This window comes from Macaca mulatta, chromosome 14 (assembly GCF_049350105.2).
Source record: "Macaca mulatta isolate MMU2019108-1 chromosome 14, T2T-MMU8v2.0, whole genome shotgun sequence".
In the NCBI taxonomy this organism is placed as follows: domain Eukaryota; kingdom Metazoa; phylum Chordata; class Mammalia; order Primates; family Cercopithecidae; genus Macaca; species Macaca mulatta.
In genome coordinates this window covers 118,504,915-118,525,361 of record NC_133419.1, presented here as the reverse complement: position 1 = coordinate 118,525,361, position 20,447 = coordinate 118,504,915, and the positions used below count along the sequence as shown (strand labels likewise).

Sequence of the window (20,447 nt, the reverse complement as noted above, 5' to 3'; positions counted from 1 at the left end):
ACAAATGCTCTCTGAAAGAAAGTGCCCCATTTTAGGACTGTCAGTTTCCCACAGATTAAAATGTAGCAAACATGAGCTCACAATCAAATATATTACCAAACACAAGAAAAAACAAGTCACTGTGATTGAGAGGCACAGAAACACAATGTAGATTTTGACCCCCAAGGATTTAAGAGTTTGGAATTATCAGATGCAGAATATAAAATAACTGTAAGAAATGTTAAAATAATAAGAGATGAGAACACAAAATGAGTGAACAACAAAGACTAACACAAATGACCAGGCAATTTCAAAAAGAACCAGATAGAACCTTTAGAAATTAATAATATGATCATTGAAACACAAAAGTAAATGAATGGGTTACGCAGCAAATAAATACAGTTAAAAAGGAAGTCAGAAAATGGAAAACTAATATGAAATAATTACCTGGAATGTAGCACAGAGAAACAAGGAAGTGGAAAATATGAAAGAGCAGTTAAGTGATATGGAGAATAGAATGAGGATGTCTAACCTGCTTCTAGTCACAGTCTCAGAAAGAGAAAATGGGAAGAATGGAGGAGAGGCCATATTTGAAGAGATAATGGCATAGAGTTTTTCATAACAATGAAAAGGATGAACCTATAGGTAAAGGACTTTCAAGTCTGATGAAATCCACAACAATCAGTTCTATGTTGTGTTTCAGACTTGCGATGAAACTCACAACAGCAAACACACATACACACACGCAAATAAAATAAAAGGAGGCAGAGAAGAAAGACAGGACATCTATAAAGGAATGATGATATAAGCAGCAGACTTCTCAACAGCAATCATGGAAGCCAGATGGCAGTGGAATAACATCTTAAAAGTGCAGAGCAAAAATAATTATCAGCCTAGAATTGTGTACATAGCCAAACTACCTTTCAAGGATAGGATTGTATTAGTTTTCTACTGCTGCATAACAAATGATCACAGACCCAGCAGCTTAAAGCAACACATATTTATTATGTCATGGCTTGTTTAGGTCAGAGGTCTGGCACAGCTTAGCTGAATTTTCTGCTTCAGCATCACACTGAGCTACAGTCTAGGTGCTGGCTAAGGTTGTGGTCTGATAAGAGAATTGACTGGGGAAAGATCTGCCTCCAGACTCCCTCAGGTTGCTGGCAGTATTCATCTCCTTGTGGCAGAAGAACTGAGGTTCCCATCTTCTTGCTGGCTTCTGGCCAGGGGCAGCTGTCAGCTGCTAGAGGCTTCCCACAATTCCTTATCCTGTGCTCCTCTCCGTAGCCTGTCTCATGACATAGCAGCTTGCTTTTTCAAGCCAGCAAAGGAGAAAATTCTCTAGCTCCAGCCTGCAAGATTGAGGCTTATATGATATAATATCATCATCTGAGAGCTGTCCTTTTGCCACTTTTGCCACATTCTGTTGGTTAGAAGTATGTTGCAGCTCCTGCCAGTATTCAAAGGAAAGAGATTACTCAAAGCCTTCAAAGCTGGAATGACTGGGGATCGCCTTAGGGTCTCTTGCCACAAAGGTGAAATGAAAACATTTCCAAATAAACAGAAACAGAGTTTCTAACTAACAGATCTTCATTAAAGAAAATTTTGAAAGATGTTCTTCAGGAATAAAGAAAATGGCTTCAAGGATGACTAACATTCAAAAACAATGGTGAGCAAATCAGTACATATGTTGTAAATTCATTATCTGTTGCTGCATAGCAAATTACTTCCAAACTCAGCAGCCTAAAATAGCAAATGTTTGATATTTCACACAGTTTCTGAGGGTACAGAATCAAGGAGAATCTTCACTGGGTTGTTCTGGCTCAAGGTCTTTCATGAAGCCAGAAGATCTGTTTCCGAGCTCACTTATGTGGTTCATGGCAGGCTGTATTTCCTAGCAGTCTTTCGGAGTGAGGCCCCCACATGGGCCTCTCCACAGGAGTGCCTGAATATCCTTAAGACATGGCAGCTAGCTTGACTCAGAACAAGCAATCTGAGAGAGAGAGAGAGAGAGAGAGAGAGAGAGAGAGAGAGAGAGAGAGGCTGTGTTGTTTTTTATAACCTCATATTGAAAGTGACATACCATAACTTCTGCATATTTTACTGGTATATAGACCAACTCTGGTGCAACGTGGGAGGGGACTGTACAAGGATCTGGATACCAGGAGACACTGGGAGCTATCTTGCAGGCTGGTTACTACACACATGGTTGAATCCAAACAAACATAGTTTTCATGAAGTACAAATATTAGTATCTATTTTATAGAATTTTAAAAAGAACTGAAATATTGTCCAATAATAGCATATGTGTCAGGAATGGGCTGATTTGTATTTTTGTGTTTTCAGGGAGGGTATTCTGCCTAATAACTACTATAGGTATTAACTCTGAATTTTTTTACATTGAATACACGTGGAAAAATTAAAAAGATAACCACTAAAAGGTTAAAATAGTTTCTATAATTTCTAAACCGTAGAGGGAGAAAAGCAATAAGAAAAAAAAAAAGCAAACTAGGCTAGGGGCAGTGGCTCATGTCTGTAATCCCAGCACTTTGGGAGGCCAAAGCGGGCAGATCGCCTGAGCCCAGGAGTTCAAGACCAGCCTAGGTAACATAGTGAGACCCGCCCCCCCACTGCCAAAATAAAAATAAAAATAACTAATCCAAAAAAAAGAAAGAGCAGGGAAAGAAAAAGAAACAAGCACATTCCCGCAGGGAAAAAACAGATGGCAGAAAGCAGGCCAAATATATCAATAGCCACAATAAGTAAATTAAGTAGAGTAAACTTGACAATTAATACAGAAAGCTTGACAATACAGAATTTTTCAAAGATCCAGCTCTTTGCTGTTTATGAGATGCACACACAACACATAAGGACACAGAAAGGTAGAGAGTAACATAGAATTTAAGGCAGGGAGGATCACTACATAATTCTAAAAGACCCAACCCACAGGACAGTAACAGTTTTAAACTATCTGTTAGACTATTCTAAGAGACATGTTATCGGCCAGCTTCAGGTCTGTTCTGCCCATGCTCAGTAAATCTCAGTAAATCAATCACTGTGACACAGATTTTGCAAAAGAGAAAAGATTTATTCAGAAGGCCACCAAGCAAGGAGGCAGGAGAACAGCTCTCAAATCCGCCTCTCCAAAGATAAGGCTTAGGGATATTTACTGGTAAGGGAAGTGGGGTGGTCTGAGGCATAGGGAGAGGTGATTGGCAGTGGGGAAGAATGAAACGGCAGATTCATTCTGAGCAAGCGTAGTCAGGGTTCGTGGCATTCCATAGGACATGTGTGCAGGAAATGGTGGCGTTAGTATGACCTGAGGGTGGAGTTTTAACCCTCTGATGTCAAAAGGCTACCCTTTGGGGCACTTGCACATGTCCAGTGGAAGGGTGAGTGGTCTCATCCTGTTTGAACAGGACAGGAGCCTGCCCAAATTCCTGAAAAACAACTGAAGTAACCATTACCAGGGTGGCCTATGAATGTTATCTATAAAGTAACCAGTGAAGGTTAAGTTTCAGCATTCAGTGGCAAGGCCTTCAGCTACCACGGCCTTCAGCTTCATGGAAAAAGGGAAAAAAAATAAAATAACAAAAAGCAAGCAACCAAAAGCAAGCAGTGCAGGCAGACCTGATCAGATTAACCCCTTGGTTTTAGAATATGGGGATACATTTATAAATGCTTCCACTTAGCTGTAGATTTTAAAGTGCCGATCTTGATTTTTGGTAGGTGAAACAGTCAAAAAAAAAAAAAGAAAAAGAAATTTAAACACAGTTGATAATCTTAATTTATAAGCATATAGAACTTTCTTCCCAACCATGAAAGAATTCACAATTTTCCAAGCATACATGGAAAATAATTCTTTTAATAACTGACCATGTACTAGGTCATAAAGCAAGTCTCAGTACGTTTCAAGGCATCTGTACATCATACAGACCATGTTTTCCGACCTTGGTGCACTTAAGCTAGAAGTCAATAACAAAAGCAAATAAAAATCACTGTGTATTTGGATATTTAAAACACATACTTCTTTTTTTTTTTTTTTATATACTTTAAGTTCTAGGGTACATGTGCACAACGTGCAGGTTTGTTACATATGTATACATGTGCCATGTTGGTGTGCTGCACCCATTAACTCGTCGTTTACATTGGGTGTATCTCCTAATGCTATCCCTCCCCCGCCCTCCCCACGATAGGACCCGGTGTAAAACACATACTTCTTAATGCACAGGTAAAGTAAGAAATTGTAATGGAGGTTTAAAGTATATTGAGAACTAAACAACAATCCAACCTTGATGGAGTGCTTTCACCCCATTATAGAAGCTTTGAAGTGTGGTTTTTCATTATTGTTTAGTTCTTAGTATTAAACTTTAAAAGCACTTAGAGGGAACATTGCAGTCTTAAATGCTTATATTGGAAAATAAGAAAAGCTAAATATTAATGAACTAGGTATCCAACATAACAAGATAAACATAAAAAAGAACAATAGAAGAAACCCGAAGATCGTATAAGGGCAGAATTAAGAAAATTTTAAAACATACAATAAAAAGAATTAATAAAACCAAGAGTTGGTTTCTCTGAAAAAACTGATAGCATCGTTAAACCTCTGGTGAAACTGACCGAGGAGAAAGGGAGTTGTCACAAGTAACATCAGGAATGAAAAAAACGGGCATAACTTTATGGCAATACATTTGAAAGCAGAAGAGGGAAAATGCCTTTAAAAATTATAACTCACTAAATTTATTAAAGAAGAAATAGGTATCTGGAGAGTGCCACAACCATTAATTAATTGAATGGGCCATTTAAGATCTTCCCACAAAGAAAATCCCAAGCCCAGATGATTTTACAGGTTAGTTCCACCAAACACTCAAAGAACAGATTATTCGAATCTTCTGCAAACTCTTCCAGGGAACTAGCAGGAGAGTGGATACTTGTTCTGTGAGGCCAGTACTGCCATCCCCAAACCAGGCAAGGTTAATACAATAAAATAAAAACTGCAGACCAATCTCACTCATGCACATAGATGCAAAAATCCTAAACAAAATGTCATTAAGCCAAATCCATCTGTTTATTTTAAAAAATTGGTTTCATCTCAGAAATGCAGGGATGATTTAACACTTGATAATCCATACATATAATTTACTTCACTGGTAGATTTAAGGACAAAAACCATAGAAGTAGAACACTCGTTTATAATTAACATAAAACAGAAACATCTTGGAAACCAGGATTAGAGGGGAACTTTCAAAGCATTAGAAAAACTCCATTTAAAATCAGTAGTAAGGCTGTGTGTGAGTGTGTATGTGTTGTGTGCTTGTGTGTTTGCTATTGTTTCTATTCTGCATTTCACTGGAATTCCTACCCGGTCCACTAAGACAAGAAATAGAAATAAACGGTGTGAGAATTAGAAAGAAGGAACAATATCATTTAAAGATGATATATCTACAGAGAAAACCCAAAGGCATCTCTAGGTAAGTTATTACAAATAATTCGAGAGTTTAACAAGATTATTGGGTTTAAGATCAATATGTAAAAATCAGTTGTTTTTCTCTCTACCAGCAAAAATTAGAAAACACACACAAGGTGACATTTAAAGCAGCAATAAAAATGATAAGGCACTTAGGAATGAATCCAACAGAAAGTGTGCAACACCTATATGAAAGCATTTATGGAACTTTATTGAAAAGGACCTAAACAAATCAAAAGATTTATTTATAGACAGGAGACTCAAGATCAGAAATATGTCATTTCTCCCCAGGTTGTTCTATAGATAGATCCATTGCAGTTCCCATGAAAATCCTAACAGTTTTGGATGAATTTGAAAAGCTAATTCTGAAATTCAAGACCAAAAAACCAAGAATAATGAAGACATTCCTGAAGAAAGAGGAGGAGAGGGAAGAGGAGAAAAAAAGATGGGAGCTTCTCTTACAACGTGGCAAGATTACTATGAAGCTGTCATAACTGAAACACAGCAGTTTTAATGCAGTACAGACAAATTGACGAATAGACCCAAAGAGAAAGCCCAGAAACGGTTGCACACCAAATAGAAATCAGATATGTGACAAAGGTGGTAGAGCACATCATGAGGAAAAGGGGAGGCAGTCCGCCACTGAAACCAGGTTACAGTACCAGGTATCAGCATGGGAGAAAGTAAAACTAGACTCCTACCTCACACCATACACAAGCATCAGTTCCAGATGTCAAGTAGATTTAAATGTAAAAGACAAACCTTTAGGGTTTTAGAAGAAAACTCTGACCTCAGGGTGAAAAAAGATGTCTTAAGACACAAAAATCACAGCATTCAATTATGTTAGAATTAAGAAATTATGTTCAACAGAAGACAATTTTTAAAAGTGAAAAAATAAGCCACCAACTGGAAGGAGATATTTGCCATACTTAATGACAAAGGTTTAGTATTCAGAATAAGAAATTAACAACAAAAATAATGTCAACTCACTTGAAAATGGGCAAACGACATGAAAAACATATCATTGATGAAGAAACAGGAATGACAAACATGGAGCCCAACTCTATTACAATTTAATCACATTAAAACCATCTTTTACCTCTAGATTGGCAAAAATGAAAATATCTGACAACAGAAAATATCCACAACAGGTTGTAGAGCTATGGGGACAGTGATATGCAGCTGGTAGGATATTATCATGGAGATGACTGCTGTGGAGGACAATTTTAAATCATTGTGTAAAGTGGACAGTTTGTATACTATACAACCCAATGAATGACTTCAGTCCTAGGCTTATGTCTAGGACGTAACTATTCAAACTGCCAAGTGTGACCCATTAAGGAGCCTTGAAATATTTTTTGTAAAGAAACAGAATAAAATAGAAAATAAAGTATCTCATTCATACTAAGTATTATTTTGTGATAATTGCTTCTGGTACACATGAATATGTGTTAGTGCTGGGTTGCAATGTAGAATGTATTTCTTACAGGAGTGGTGATCAAAGAATCGAAAAACTGTTTCCTCAGAATTCTTGCATGTGTGCCCTGAGCAGTATACACAAAAATGTCCACAACTCCATTGTTTGCAATAGCATAAAATTGAGGGGAAATAAACCACACATCCATTGGCAGGAGACTAGAGCGATACATGATCATTTACCTGCACAATGGAATATTACACCACACTGAAAATGAATGCACTATAGCTAAATGTAACAGTGTCAGTGACCCATAGAAGCATAATGTTGAACAGAAAAAGCAAGTTTCAAAAGACTGTAAACATGATATCATAATTATGAAGTTCAAAAAAGCTACACTAAATGTAATATTTAGATATATGTATGTATTAAATATATTTTTAAAACGAAGAGCAAGGTGAATAACCATACAGTGGAATATCATTCAGCCATAAAGAGAAATAAAATACAAATACATGCTACAATGTAGATGAACCTGACAACATTCTGCTAACTTGAAAGCCAGACACGGAAGTCCATGTATTTTATTATTTCATTTATCTGAAATGTCCAGAATGGGCAAACCCATTGAGACAAAAAGTAGATGAATGGTATCAGGGTCGAAGGGAAGGGGAGTCGGGGGTGACTGCCAATGGATACAAGTTTCTTCTTGGGATGATGAAATGTCTTGGAACCCAAGATTGGTAACGAACGCACAACTTTGCGAATGTTCTAAAAATCACTGAATTGTACAGTTTAAAATGGCAAACTTCCTGGTGTGTGAATTGTATATTTTAAATTGTGAAAAGAACACTTACTATGAGATCTACCCTCTTAACATATCTTGAAGTATGCAATTCAATATTGTTAATTATGCTGTACAGTGTTATACAGCAGATCTGTAGCACTTACTCATTTTGCATAACTGAAATTTTATATCTGTTGACTGGCAACTTTTTAAAAGAAGAGCAAGGGAATGATTAAAAATACATATTTTTAGCCAGGCGTGGTGGCTCATGCCTGTAATTCCAGCACTTTGGGAGGCTGAGGTGGGTGGATCTCCTGAGGTCAGAAGTTCAAGCCTGACCAACATGGTGAAACCCTGTCTCTACTAAAAACACAAAAAATTAGCTGGGTGTGATGGTATGTGCCTGTAATCCCAACTCCTTGGGAGGCAGAAGCATGAGAATTGTTTGAACCCAGGAGGTGGAAGTTGCAGTGAGCCGAGATCGCACCATTGCATTCTAGCCTGGGCGACAGAGGGATACTCAGTCTCAAAATAAACAAAATAAATAAATAAATACATAAATAAAATTAAAAAATATATATTTTCGGGATACTGGCCACCTCTGGGAGAGAGGCAGGGGGATGGGGTGGAGGGAAATAGAGGTCACTGCAGCAGTCTTTGTAAAGCTCCATTTCCTAAGCTGCTGGTTATTGGTGTTTCCATTATTACTATGCCTCATTATATGTGTGTGTTACATATATTTTTATACATATAAAATACAGTGTAGCATTCAAAGGAAATACAAATGTGAAATGAGATAGCATTAAAAGCAAATTACCGCCTTTTCATAAAGGCTTTTTGAATCAAGGTTTGGGCCTTGACGTGGCTATGGATGCAGTCGTTCTGACCCCTGGTGGCCGAGAGGTGAAGTGCAGTGGTGGCTGCTTGCTCAAGGCCAGGGGGAGGTAGGTAGTGACCGTGCTGGGGGCAATCAGGGTCCTGGACTGGGTGGATGTCCAGGGGTTCAGGCCACTGCCGGTTTCACCCCACATGGAAAACAGACCCAGCCTTGGGATTTCCTGGTTCAGCAAAAGCCTCTCTCTCCTCTCTGGCTCTTAACCATGCTCCTGAAGTGTGTCCTGCCATTGAAATCTATCCCTGGGTGCCACCTCTTGGCCCTGCCTCCTGCTTCCACCAGGATAGCCCACCTGGGGCCATCCACCCAGAGACCAGGACTGATGAGCTCCTGAGCAGAGATCTCGGCATCCTCTGGGGAAGCAGAGGCTGGGGTGCTGAGGCTTATAGAACCAGCCTTCAAACTCCTTTTATTGAATCAAACCATCTTTCTGGAGGATTCTGAACCAAAGCCTGTGGGAAGAGCTGACTTGGGCACTTTTGAGGTGTGATGTGAGGGGTACCTGAAGGAGGGCTGTCAGTGCTTAAGGGCCCAGGAAACCGCAAGTCTCCTCCCCACCTAGCTGGCTAGACTAGAGGGACATTGGTTTACTGGCCCCATTTAATCTGATATTAAGAGACATTTCTGACAGGGTATTGGCTGTCAGAATGAACTAGAGATGGCGACAGAAGGCCTTAATGAAATAAAGATGGCCACAGAAGGGTGGCCTGTAGAGAAGGACACAGATGAGATACCAAAGTCACGTCCCACAGGCAGTGTGGTGGAGGAGTTACTATGCTGGGTTAGGATCTAGTCCCTGCTACTCACTCTGGTGCCTGTCAGCCTCATTAAGCTTCAGGTTCTCAGCCTGCATTAGTTGTAGTGATTGCTAATTGTACTAACTCAATTGTGCCAATTGAATTAATAGATGCAGAACATTCTCTAAGAGTCCAAGAAATGTCAACTGGTGGTGGCTCACGCCTGTAATCCCAGCACTTTGGGAGGCTGAGGCAGGTGGACCACGTGAGGTCAGGAGTTCGAGACCAGTCTGGCCAACATGATGAAACCCCGTCTCTACTAAAAATACCAAAATTTAGCCTGGCATGGTGGCACATGCCTCTAATGCCAGCTACTCAGGAGGCTAAGGCAGGAGAATCGCCCGAACCTGGGAGGCGGAGGTTGCAGTGAGCCAAGATCGAGCCACTGCACTCCAGCCTGGGCAAGAGAGTGAGACTGTCTCAAAAAAAAAAAAAAAAAAAAAAAAGTCACCTGCTTGTGCTTAGGTTGTTTGAACCCTCGTCAAGTCATGAGTGCAGAGTAAAGCTGGGGATTTGACTTGGTCCCTGGTCAGGCTGATGCCTGAAGCTGATGAATGGAGGCTTCTTAGCTGGAGAATCATTTTTTCCTCCCTCTGTCCCCAGACGCCATGGAGTTGGTGCTGGTCTTCCTCTGCAGCCTGCTGGCCCCCATGGTCCTGGCCAGTGGTAAGTACCCCTCTGGGACCTGGCTGTGACAAGATGATAATCCTGTCCAGCCCTCTCTACTGGAAGGTTCTGGGCCCCTTGGAACATTAGGGCTGGGGGACTCTCAGGTTCTTCATGTCTGGTCAGGGACCTCTCCCTTCAGTCAGCAGAGGAAGTCGTGGAGGCAGCAGCTATTTATTCACAGACCTCAACACAGCCTGCCCCCTTGCCCCCTAAGGGTCCCGCAGTGCATGGTGTTTAAGCCCCGCAAGCTCACCGGGCCTCTGTGGTCTTGTGGCCTGAATCCTGGGAGTCAGACCTGCACGTCAGTCTCTAGACCATAATTAGCCAGTGTTGGCCTCATGCAAGTCACACGTCCTTCCTTGGTCTCAGTTTCTCCGTATGTCACAAGAGGAAAATTGACCCTGCATTCTGGGGATGATGTAAGAATAAAAAGGGGCAATGAATGTGGATGTTGCATGACTCGGAGCCTCACTGAGGCTCAATGCCTTCATTGCCCTTCGCCCTCAGGTTCCCCTAACCCCCTAACTGGCAGGCCTGCCCTACTGTGCACCTCTAGGCATCTCTGCTTAATGGGCCTTGCTTCTCCGGAATCCCTTTGTGAAGACGGAGGTCTGTGAGGCAAGGTTAGCTATTTGGGAGCCGGGTTGTGTAGCTTTCTTTCTCTTGACCAACTGTTTGTTTTTGCAGCAGCTGAGAAGGAGAAGGAAATGGACCCTTTTCATTATGGTGAGCATTGGGGACCCTGGGTGCAGGGGTCAGGGGGATGCAGCCCTGCCTGGCAGGAGGGATGGGGGGAACAGACACCGTCTCCCTGGCCCCTTCCTCTCTCACCCTTGGTTCCTTTGGCAGATTACCAGACCCTGAGGATTGGGGGACTGGTGTTCGCTGTGGTCCTTTTCTCGGTTGGGATCCTCCTTATCCTAAGTAAGTTGGTTCTTTTGCTCACTCTGTAAGAGCAATGACTGAGGCTGCTAAGCAGGTGGGGGCAGTGTGAGAGCCTGGTTGGTCCGTCTCCTGGAGAGGAAAGGAGGCTGCCTGTCCTCCATGTTATCTTCACGACCCAATAGAGTGTACTGGGCACATAGTAAGTGCTCAGTGAAACACTGAAGCGGGAACAAAGAAAATGTCATATGACAATGAGCACAGATAGGAACCGGTAGGGAGGCTTCCCAGTGCTGTGTCTATAGGGCATGAGTGGGGCAGTCATGGAGGAAGGAGACAGGCACTGCCCTAGTGTGCGAGGGATGTGCCCCTGAGTTTGTTGTTCCCACGTGAGCCTGATCTGCACAGATCCCTCTTGACTCACATGATCAAGAGGGCTGTGGGGGTGTAGCCATTCCAGCTGTGGAATGTATTTCCTTTGCCCCAGAAGAAGCTACCCCATCTGAGGGCCACTGTGTGCAGCTGTGCAAACTGTGCACTGCGCAGGTCTAGGGGGTGCCGTTTACATAGTCCCACAACCTGCACAGACCCTTGGCCCTGCTATGGCCAAGCCAGGAGCATGACCTTGGATGGTTTCTTTGCTTTTCAGGTCGCAGGTGCAAGTGCAGTTTCAATCAGAAGCCCCGGTAAGGATGCTGTGGCAGTGGACATTGGGGGTGATACTAGGTGGGACAGGAAGGGACCCCTGGTGTGTGACCCCCCAAATGGGCATTCTCTTGGATTCTTGTCTCAGAGGCAGAATGTGTGTGTTGGGGCATAGGGCTGGGAGTTTGGGGACTGCCAGGTAGACTCTGGGGCAAAGGAGAGGTCCAAACATTGACGGTCAGCCCATCCTGTCTCTTCTGATATATGTGGGGGAGGGGAAGTGGACAAGAAAGTACTGGAACCTTTTCTGGAGGCCCTTGGGACAGTTGAGCTTGGGAGAAGGGAAGCAGAGGGCTTCCTGGCCTCTCTTGGTGCCCAGGTCCTCTCTACAGGACCTGCGACACAGTCCCCGCTTGTCACCTGTTCATGAGGCTCTTTGAGCTGAACAGACACTTGGACCTTCTTTCTACTCCCACACAGAGGTCATACCCCATTAATTTACTACAATAGCCAAGGGTAGCTTGGACCCCAGAAGTCCAAAGCCCGTGACAGGACACACCCAAGGCCCCATGTGGCCTTAGGCTCCCCTTCCCGTGACTTGGTAGAAGTCAAGGGCTGACATTGAAGGGTGCCTGTAAGTTCCCTCCGAGTCTGATCCTTCAGTCCAGACCTCTCCCTCTGCCCCATGCACCCCACAGCAGAGTGAGCTCCAGCCCCTCAGGGCACTGGGAGGAGCCTGACCAGAGGCGGCTGTGCCCCAGTGAGGAGCAGAGCGACGCTCTCTGGGTCTGCCCTGGAGATCTCTGACAGGGCTGTGCTTCTCCTTCTCCTGCAGGGCCCCAGGAGACGAGGAAGCCCAGGTGGAGAACCTCATCACCGCCAATGGTAACTGTCCGTGACCACCTGCCCAGATGGAAAAGAGGGAACAGAGGGACCCCTCTGTGGCCCAGGAAGGGACTGTTGCCAGGTGCATGGCCTCGCTAGAGTCAGCCAGACATGCTCCCGCAGTGCCAGGAGAGGGGGTCTCCAGGGCCTCTGCAGCATTGCCCCCTCACTCCACCAAACAGGCTACTACTAGTGTCACCTGCTAATTACAGAGCATCTGCTTGTGCCAGGCACAGACCCCATATCATTTAATGTGCACACAGCCCCGTGAGATAGGCATCACTGTCCTCATTTTATAACCGAGGGACTCAGAGAGGTTACCAGGTTCCTGTAAGCAGCAAGTAGCAGGGCCAGGATTCACCCTAGATCGTTCTCACTCAAAATCCCATGGCTGTCACCTCTTTGCTCCCCCAGAGTCAGGCATAGACACGGCTGCTGTTGGGGGTGGCCCACTGGGGTGAGGAGTCTATATACTATCATCCATTCTGATTTTCTTTCCAGCAACAGAGCCCCAGAAAGCAGAGAACTGAAGTGCAGCCGTCAGGTGGAAGGTGAGATGCTCACTGCCTGGATCGGCCCCTGTCACCATCACCGTCTGCATCAGGGCCTGGACAGGAGTTCAGGCAGGAAGGATGGGGCTAGCTTTTGCAGTGGGCACAGCTTTTACTATGGGCCCTGCCCTGAGGAGCCTTCAGGAGTCTGAAAGGGGCTGTGAGAGAGACCAGGACCAGAAACACCCAAGGTGTCCCACACATGTGCATGCAAACACCAGGAAACGGGGCTTCCACACAGCCCAAAGGCCGAGCGCATAGGGCATCATCCCAGCTGCCACATGGGGAGAATTAAGAGTTAGTGAAATGCTGCTAATCACAAAGTGGCATAAAGATAACGGCTTTCCGTGCTGATTCAGAAAGTACTTTAGGGCCACTTTTTTTTTAAAAACACCTTATTATGAAACTTCCCAACCCGACCCAAAAGTAGAGCAAATAATATATGATCCTTCCCTCTCCACATTTAGGGGCACTGATTTTAGCATCTACTTCCATTGTTCATCGTAGGGGTCACAGGAGAGTAGTAACTGGCAAATGCTGTACGGTTTTCAGAGTGCAGCCACACACACAGACTCACTCGAGTCTGCCAGAAACAGAGGATGGGACAAGTGGGGTTTAGCCCATTTTATAGATGAAACCAATGTCAGAGGGAACAGCCCCATGGAGAGTGACAGACCGGACTGTGAACTCAGGCCTTCGTGGCTGTAGTTCAGCGCCACTGCTCCCCTCCGTCCTGTGCGTCTTGCTTTATGACATGCCCTGGAATATCCTAAGGGAAAAGGTTTGTCTTTTGTCAGCTCACTTCTGCCTTTTTCCCTCCAATACAAATAAGGCATCATAGAAAGGTATATAAGTTTATCTTAGATTGTAAGTTAAAAGAGGTTTCTGGATGATGAAGTGCCCGACGCTCCAGCTTCTACTGTGGTCGTAACAGTGCAGTGCCTGTGCAGCATTTAAATTCTTTCCTAAGTGCTTTTGCATCTTCATAGCAGCCCGTGATGGGCAGAGCTCATTACTCCCGTCTTCTGGATGGGGCTCTCGAAGGCAAGTGATCACCCTAAGTGTGAATGGACGAAGATCCTGACCTAGGAGGCAGGTGCCCTTCCTGGTAGCTTGGGGTCCTGTCTATTTCATCACAGACTGAGAATCTATGGGAAGGCTCAGAGGAGGCAGCCTGGAAATGAAATGTCTTTTCGTTTTTTTTCAAACTAGTTCTTTCTCAGAAACCTTTTATCCTGAGGCTCAGGACTGTGAGCAACCACTGGGGAGGCCCTGGGTTTAACAATTTCCTTTCCGTGTCCACCAGGCTCCAGCCCATCTGGGAGAGGCTTCCTCTGAGGTTCACCCCTCCCCTGTGTCTTCGTCTCCTTTCTCTGTGTCTCAGAAAGGCTGTCATACCAGGAAGTTCAGTGGGCAAGTGCTCAAGGAAGGGAGAGAAGCAGATAAGGATACCAGAGGCGAGCTAAAGTGTTTTTAATTTAAATTCTCCTCCTCCTCAGCCTCCGGAACCTGAAGGTGGCTGCTTGAACCTTTGGATGCAAATGTCGATGCTTAAGAAAACCGGCCACTTCAGCAACAGCCCTTTCCCCAGGAGAAGCCAAGAACTTGTGTGTCCCCCGCCCTCCTATCCCCTCTAACACCATTCCTCCACCTGATGATGCAACTAACACTTGCCTCCCCTCTGCAGCCTGCGGTCCTGCCCACCTCCTGTGATGTGTCTGTGTGTATGTGTGTGAGTGTGTGTGTTTGCTGACTGGTCTTCGTGGCTACTTGTTCGTGGACGGTATTGTGTTTGTTAGTGAACTGTGGACTTGCTTTCCCGGGCAGGGGCTGAGCCACATGGCCATCTGCTCCTCCCTGCCCCCGTAGCCCTCCATCACCTCCTGCTTCTAGGAGGCTGCTTGTTCCCTGAGACCAGCCCCCTCCTCTGATTTAGGGATGCATAGGGTAAGAGCACGGGCAGTGGTCTTCAATTGTCTTGGGACCTGGGAAGGTTTGCAGCACTTTGTCATCATTCTTCATGGACTCCTTTCACTCATTTAACAAAAACCTTGCTTCCTTATCCCACCTGACCCCAGTCTGAAGGTCTCTTAGCAATTGGAGATACAAAGCAAGGAGCTGGTGAGCCCAGCGTTGACTTCAGGCAGGCTATGTCCTTCCATGGTCAATTTCTTCCCTGGGGCTTCCATTAGGAGTCCCCATCTGCCCCGCCCCTTCACAGAGCCCCCAGAGATTCCAGGCCCAGGGCTTCTACTCTGCCCCTGGGGAATGTGTCCCCTGCATATCTTCTCAGCAATAACCCCAAGGGCTCTGGGACCCTACCCCTTCCAACCTTCCCTGCTTCTGAGACTTCAGTCTACAGCTCAGCTCAGCTCAGTTCATCCAGACGCAGACTCCAGTCCCTGCCGTTGGGTCTCTGGCAGGCAATAGCTGAAGGACTCCTGTTCCGTTGGGGCCAGCACATTGGGATGGGTGGAGGGAGAGTAGAGGCCTTTGCTTCTCTGCCCACGTCCCCTTAGATGGGCAGCAGAGGCAACTCGCGCATCCTTCGCTCTGCCTGTCGGCAGTCAGAGCGGCGAGCGAGGTGGGTTGGAGACTCGGCAGGCTCCGTGCAGCCCTTGGGAACAGTGAGAGGTTGAAGATCATAACAAGAGTGGGAACTCAACCCAGATCTCGCCCCTCCTGTCCTCTGTGTTCCCGTGGAAACCAACCAAACTGTGCGCTGTGACCCATTGCTGTTCTCTGTATCGTGATCTATCCGCTCAACAACAACAGAAAAAAGGAATAAAATATCCTTTATTTCCTAGTGGCTCAGAGGTGCTTTCCTTTCTGTGAAAGAACTTGAGTGTTTGTAGGGCCTGTGGAACTTAAAGGGCCAGAGGGAGTCTGTCCGTGGTCAGAGGGAGGAAGCAAGGACTGGAGAGCCAGCCAGGCAGGCACAGAGCCCTTCAGCGGCTGTCACTGTTGCCTCCTCCTCGCTTCTCTTCCCTCCCTTTCCTTTTCTTCCTTCACTTTCCTCCTCTCCTGCTCAACCCTTCCTCCCCGCACCTTCCCACCCTTTCTCTTCCTCCCTCCCTCTCTCCCACCTTCCCAGGCCACTGGGCTCAAGCCACATCCCATAGCAGGACCTGTACATTGCACACCATCTTGGAGCAAAAAAAGGGAGTCACAATGGCTTCTCCAAGTACTCAGTGGCCTGGAGTAAAACATCCTAACATTTCTCTTTGGTCAGTTCTGGGGCCACTACCTAAGGACTTGAAAAGGAAGCCAGGGGTGGTGACTCACACCTGTAATTCCAGCAACTTGAGAGCCTGAAGCAGGAGCATTGCTTGAGGCCAGGAGTTCAAGACCAGCTGTGCAACATGGTGAAATCTTAGCTGGGCATGGTGGCGCACACCTGTGGTCACAGCTACTCGGCAGGCTGAGGCCGGAGGATTGCCTGAGCCCTGGAGTTCCAGGCTGCAGTGAACCATGATTGCACCACTACACTCCAGCCTAGGCAACAGAATGAGACCTTGTCTCTAAAAAGAAAAAAGGAAGGAAGGGATCAAGGGAGTGACAGGGTGAGTGACGTGCATTATGAAATACTCCTTCCTCTATGGAGCCTTCCTGGGTGTTAGGTAGAATTGAATCCCTTCTCTTTTTTTTTTTTTTTTTTTTTTTTGAGACGGAGTTTTGCTTTTGTCACCCAGGCTAGAGTACAGTGGTGTGGTTTCGGCTCACTGCAACCTCTGCCTTCTGGGTTCAAGAGATTCTCCTGCCTCAGCCTCCTGAGCAGCTGGGATTACAGGTGCCCTCCACCGCACCCAGCTAATTTTTATATTTTTAGTAGAGATGGGGTTTCATCGTGTTGGCCAGGCTGGTCTCGAACTCTTAGCCTCAAGTGATCCACCTGCCTCGGCCTCCCAAAGTGTTGGGATTACAAGCGTGAGCCACCACACCCAGCTGAATCCCTTTCTTGTGCCCCAATCACACTTGTTTGCTGCCTTTATATTCACACTTCGTACTTGGCATTCAGACTGTGGAGACCAGGCAGGTAATGCCAATATGTGAATATGCTGGGGAGACGATGGGGCATGGTGCCTGCAGTCACCTACAGTGTCCTTCCAAAGACATTCGGACTCAACTTTCTAAAAAGCACTGTTGGCTGAACAAACACAGATGCGGGCAGATTCTGCATGGAGGTTGCCCGTATGCAGCTTCTGCCTCTAGTGTTTTGTGTCTTTATTGATACAAGTCCTGGAGGGCAAGGACTGTGCCTGCTCTACAGAAGCCTGGAACATCTTGGTGTCTCAAAAAAAGAATCAACCCCTGGAACGTCTTAATATCTTCCATCTTGAAGCCAGCACTTAAGGAGTGGAACCCTCTGGGCCCACCTCCTTCCAGCCCCACCTTCTAAGACCCCAGTGAACCTGGCACCTGAAGCTATAGCAGGAGACAGAAGTCAGTGCTCCTTGGGGTTTTGATGGGCCTAGGAACCACCACCTTCCCTGCCCAGTGGCCACACAGGCCCTGAGTCCGCCTGGATTCTGCAAGTTGTTTAGAACCGAAGAACTGCACAGATCCGCTTGCTCAGTGCCTTCTCTACGTGTGCTCTTGCTTCTGCCTTCGGTCCCCCAGGCCTTTGGAAAGACTCAGGCTTATGGTGGAGCTCAAGCTCAACCTGTCAACCCAGTGATCATGGTGATTAAAAAATATCTGGTCACAGCTAGACCTGGTAAATGAGCTTATTGTTCAGGAACACTCGTGATACATCAGGGAATTGGCAGGCCTTGCAGCAATTTCAGAGCAAGGCCAGACTGAGACCCTTAGAGGCCCCAGGCATGCAAAGCACTGTGTGTGCTACCCCCATACATTGTTAAAAACAGAACATTACACTTCAGCATAGGAATAAGGAAGTCCAAGGAGGGGGTTCTCATTTTTCTCATAATAATTAAGAGTAAGGAATGATGGTCAGCATCTCTAGCACATCATCTACAAATGGTTCTCCTTACTTTGCCAGCCTCTAAGCACTCACTTAGTTTTCCTCCTGGTAATCCAGCTGTGTTCTGAGATCGGTCAGAGGTAAAATAGTGGCTGGTCCAGTTGGGGGTGGAGGAGCTAGGACTTGACCCCAGGCTGTGTGTCCACAGCGCTTGACAGCACATGGCCTCGTCTCCTTCAGAAAGCAGATGCTTGGATGAAGGGACAGTGATCAGATGGCTCCCAAGACTGCACCTGGAGCATGGCTGTCCCTTCAAGACGAACTAGCTGGACCGTGCTCCAAGAAGCCTCCTGTGGGAGTTGAATGGTCTGGAAACAAGACACATGAAGAACAATCGAAGAAATGATGGTCAAAATAGTAATAATTAAAAAAAAAAAAAAAAACAAGAGCAGCTGACATTTATGGAACACTTACTATGTGTTTGTCTGGGGACTTCACACAGATCAACTGGATCAGAGCTCAGAGTGCTATACATCTCCGTGAGGAGGACCAGGAGTGTCCACTCAGCCTCCAGGCATGTGGCACTGGTTTGTAGCTGTGATTTGGTTTAATGAGGCAAATGTAGCTTGACTGTATAGGAAGGACAGCTGCCATGCTGTGTCATTTCCCAGAAGGGAATCCCGAGTTCCCTGGTCTCAGTGACCTCAGCTGTCCCGCACGTTTTGCCTCCCAGTGACTCCCTCCACCCCCCGCCCCCCACCATTCCATTTCGAAGACCTCCATGTCTCTGCATGGAGGTTTTTGCGTTACTTACCCCTACAGTAGGAATAGGTGTCAGTCTGCCTTCTGGGACCCCAGGTGCTGTGGCCCTCCTACCTCTCTGGGTTTTTTTTTTTTTTTCAAGATGTAGATTAGAACTTGTCCAATTGTTCTTGGAAGAGAGTCAGAGGCAGAGTGCAAGCTGTAGGGAGCAGTGTGAGGGGAGTGCCAGGCGAAGCGCACTCCAAGGTCACCGGACTGTTGGCCCCTTCCTCTGGGAGGAGGGCCTTACCCTGCCTGGAATCATGGGCTTGGCGGGGTGGCTGGGCAAAGCAGGGGTGGGAGAGCACTCCAGCTCTGTCTGGTTCACCCCACCTTGCTCCTGGCTGCTCTGCCTCACCCTGGGCCCAGCGAGAGAAAGGTCAGGTGTGTTTGCCTGAGCCAGGGGAGGAGTTTTGGGAAAACCTGTCTCCAGGCCACAGAGAAGGAATGGCCACCTCTCTCCATTAGTATGATTCATTGCTGTCACAGCTGAGCTCCAGGGGGGCAGACTCAGCCGGCCCAAGCCAACCAGCTGTTGATTTGATGGGGCCAGCCCAGCCCCGGGCCTGGTTGCACAACAGTGGAGCACCTGCCAAGGCAATGATGGCAGAGCAGGTGATGCTGTGATCACATGTCCTGAAGGACCTGGGTGGCGGGGACTGGTGGGGAGGGGCCCCCCTGCACTGTCCAGAAGAACAGATTCCTACCTCTGAGCCAGGCTTGGAGGAAGTCTGGTGGAGCCTGAGGCTCAGAACATCCCCGAGGTCCCCTCTGCTCTAACTGTGTGAGCTTGGAAAGACCCCAGCCTCTCTGTCAGTTTCCTTTTCTGAATAATCAAGTCCTTCCTAGCTTTGGGGTAAGCTGGGCCTCCTGCTAGCTGTGTAACCCTGGAAAAGCCACTTAAGCTTCAGTTTCATCACCTATAAAATAAATGCATCAAAATCTTTTCTGTTATCTCACAGGGTCAAAGTGATACAATGGACATCGAAGCTCCGTGACAATTCTCCGTGTAGCTATTATGCTATTAATGTTGACATTACTATCCGTTTCCTTGTCTCCTCATTCTCTGATGGCCGGGTTCCTCTTGTCTCTGTTAGACTTGGGTTCACTTTCTGACCTGTTTGCAGACCACCTGCGGTGTCCTCTGTAAGATGGGCATCGCACAGCCTGCCTGGCTGAATTGTTGGGAGGCTCTAAGCAGCAATTTGGAACCATCGAGACCCTGGAATAGGTGGAATTGCTGCCAAGTGTGGAGAGTGAGCACGAGGCTCAGTGCAGATACAAACATTTAACAGCTTACCCGACCTGAGGCCTCAAGGAGGCCAGGGACTTGGCAATCTGTGCTATAAATGAAGAGAATGGTGACACAGCCACATGCCAGCCATTCAAGCCATGTCAGTGGCATCCGGAAGGTCGTGGAGGGAAGGAAAGAGTAGCCAGGGGTGGGCTTGCTCCGCGAGGTCTTCCCGGAGGTGGCGAGCCTCAAGCTGCTTTTCAGAGGTGAGGGGGAGTTTGGTTACCAGAAGGAGAAAACTAAGAAAAGCTGGAAAGAAATGGGCTCTGTGGTAGTTCAAGCCTGGACATGAGTTCTGAGAACAGTCAAGAATGCATTTCTCTCCAGGGTATTCACTGTGGGAGAGGTGGGTCAAATGGGTTTGCCCTTGTCACCAGCTGGTGACCTTGACTTTTAGAGTACATTGCCCTTTGGCAGTTCTCAGAACCTCTGTGCACCATGGCTCAGGCCATCT

The 20,447-nt window shown here is 46.3% G+C and overlaps 1 protein-coding gene and 1 long non-coding RNA gene across 4 annotated transcripts in view; one reads left to right on the top strand and one right to left on the bottom strand.

Moving 5' to 3' along the window:
* The window catches only part of FXYD6 (FXYD domain containing ion transport regulator 6), a 39,577-nt gene extending 23,799 nt beyond the window's left edge, over positions 1 to 15,778 (top strand). Inside the window, exons 2-8 of one of the 2 annotated variants that reach the window (XM_015115799.3) lie at positions 9,946 to 10,008; positions 10,702 to 10,737; positions 10,861 to 10,935; positions 11,543 to 11,579; positions 12,374 to 12,423; positions 12,925 to 12,974; positions 14,474 to 15,778. In XM_015115799.3, the coding sequence (XP_014971285.1) occupies positions 9,951 to 10,008; positions 10,702 to 10,737; positions 10,861 to 10,935; positions 11,543 to 11,579; positions 12,374 to 12,423; positions 12,925 to 12,953 (285 nt within the window). In that variant the 5' untranslated portion in view covers positions 9,946 to 9,950 and the 3' untranslated portion in view covers positions 12,954 to 12,974; positions 14,474 to 15,778. Of the gene's footprint in view, positions 1 to 9,945; positions 10,009 to 10,698; positions 10,738 to 10,860; positions 10,936 to 11,542; positions 11,580 to 12,373; positions 12,424 to 12,924; positions 12,975 to 14,473 lie in introns of both variants that reach the window. The other variant, NM_001260855.1, reaches the window with a different exon arrangement.
* On the bottom strand, positions 15,753 to 19,091 carry LOC106993495 (uncharacterized). Of its 2 annotated transcripts, none has more exons than XR_013404318.1 (4): positions 18,713 to 19,091; positions 18,373 to 18,493; positions 17,992 to 18,266; positions 15,753 to 16,495 (listed from the first exon to the last, which is right to left on the bottom strand). It is a non-coding gene; the product is annotated as an uncharacterized LOC106993495 (long non-coding RNA). The 2 variants fall into 2 exon arrangements; XR_013404317.1 differs by lacking the exon at positions 15,753 to 16,495 and adding an exon at positions 16,789 to 17,637.
* Between the last annotated feature and the right edge of the window lie 1,356 nt (positions 19,092 to 20,447).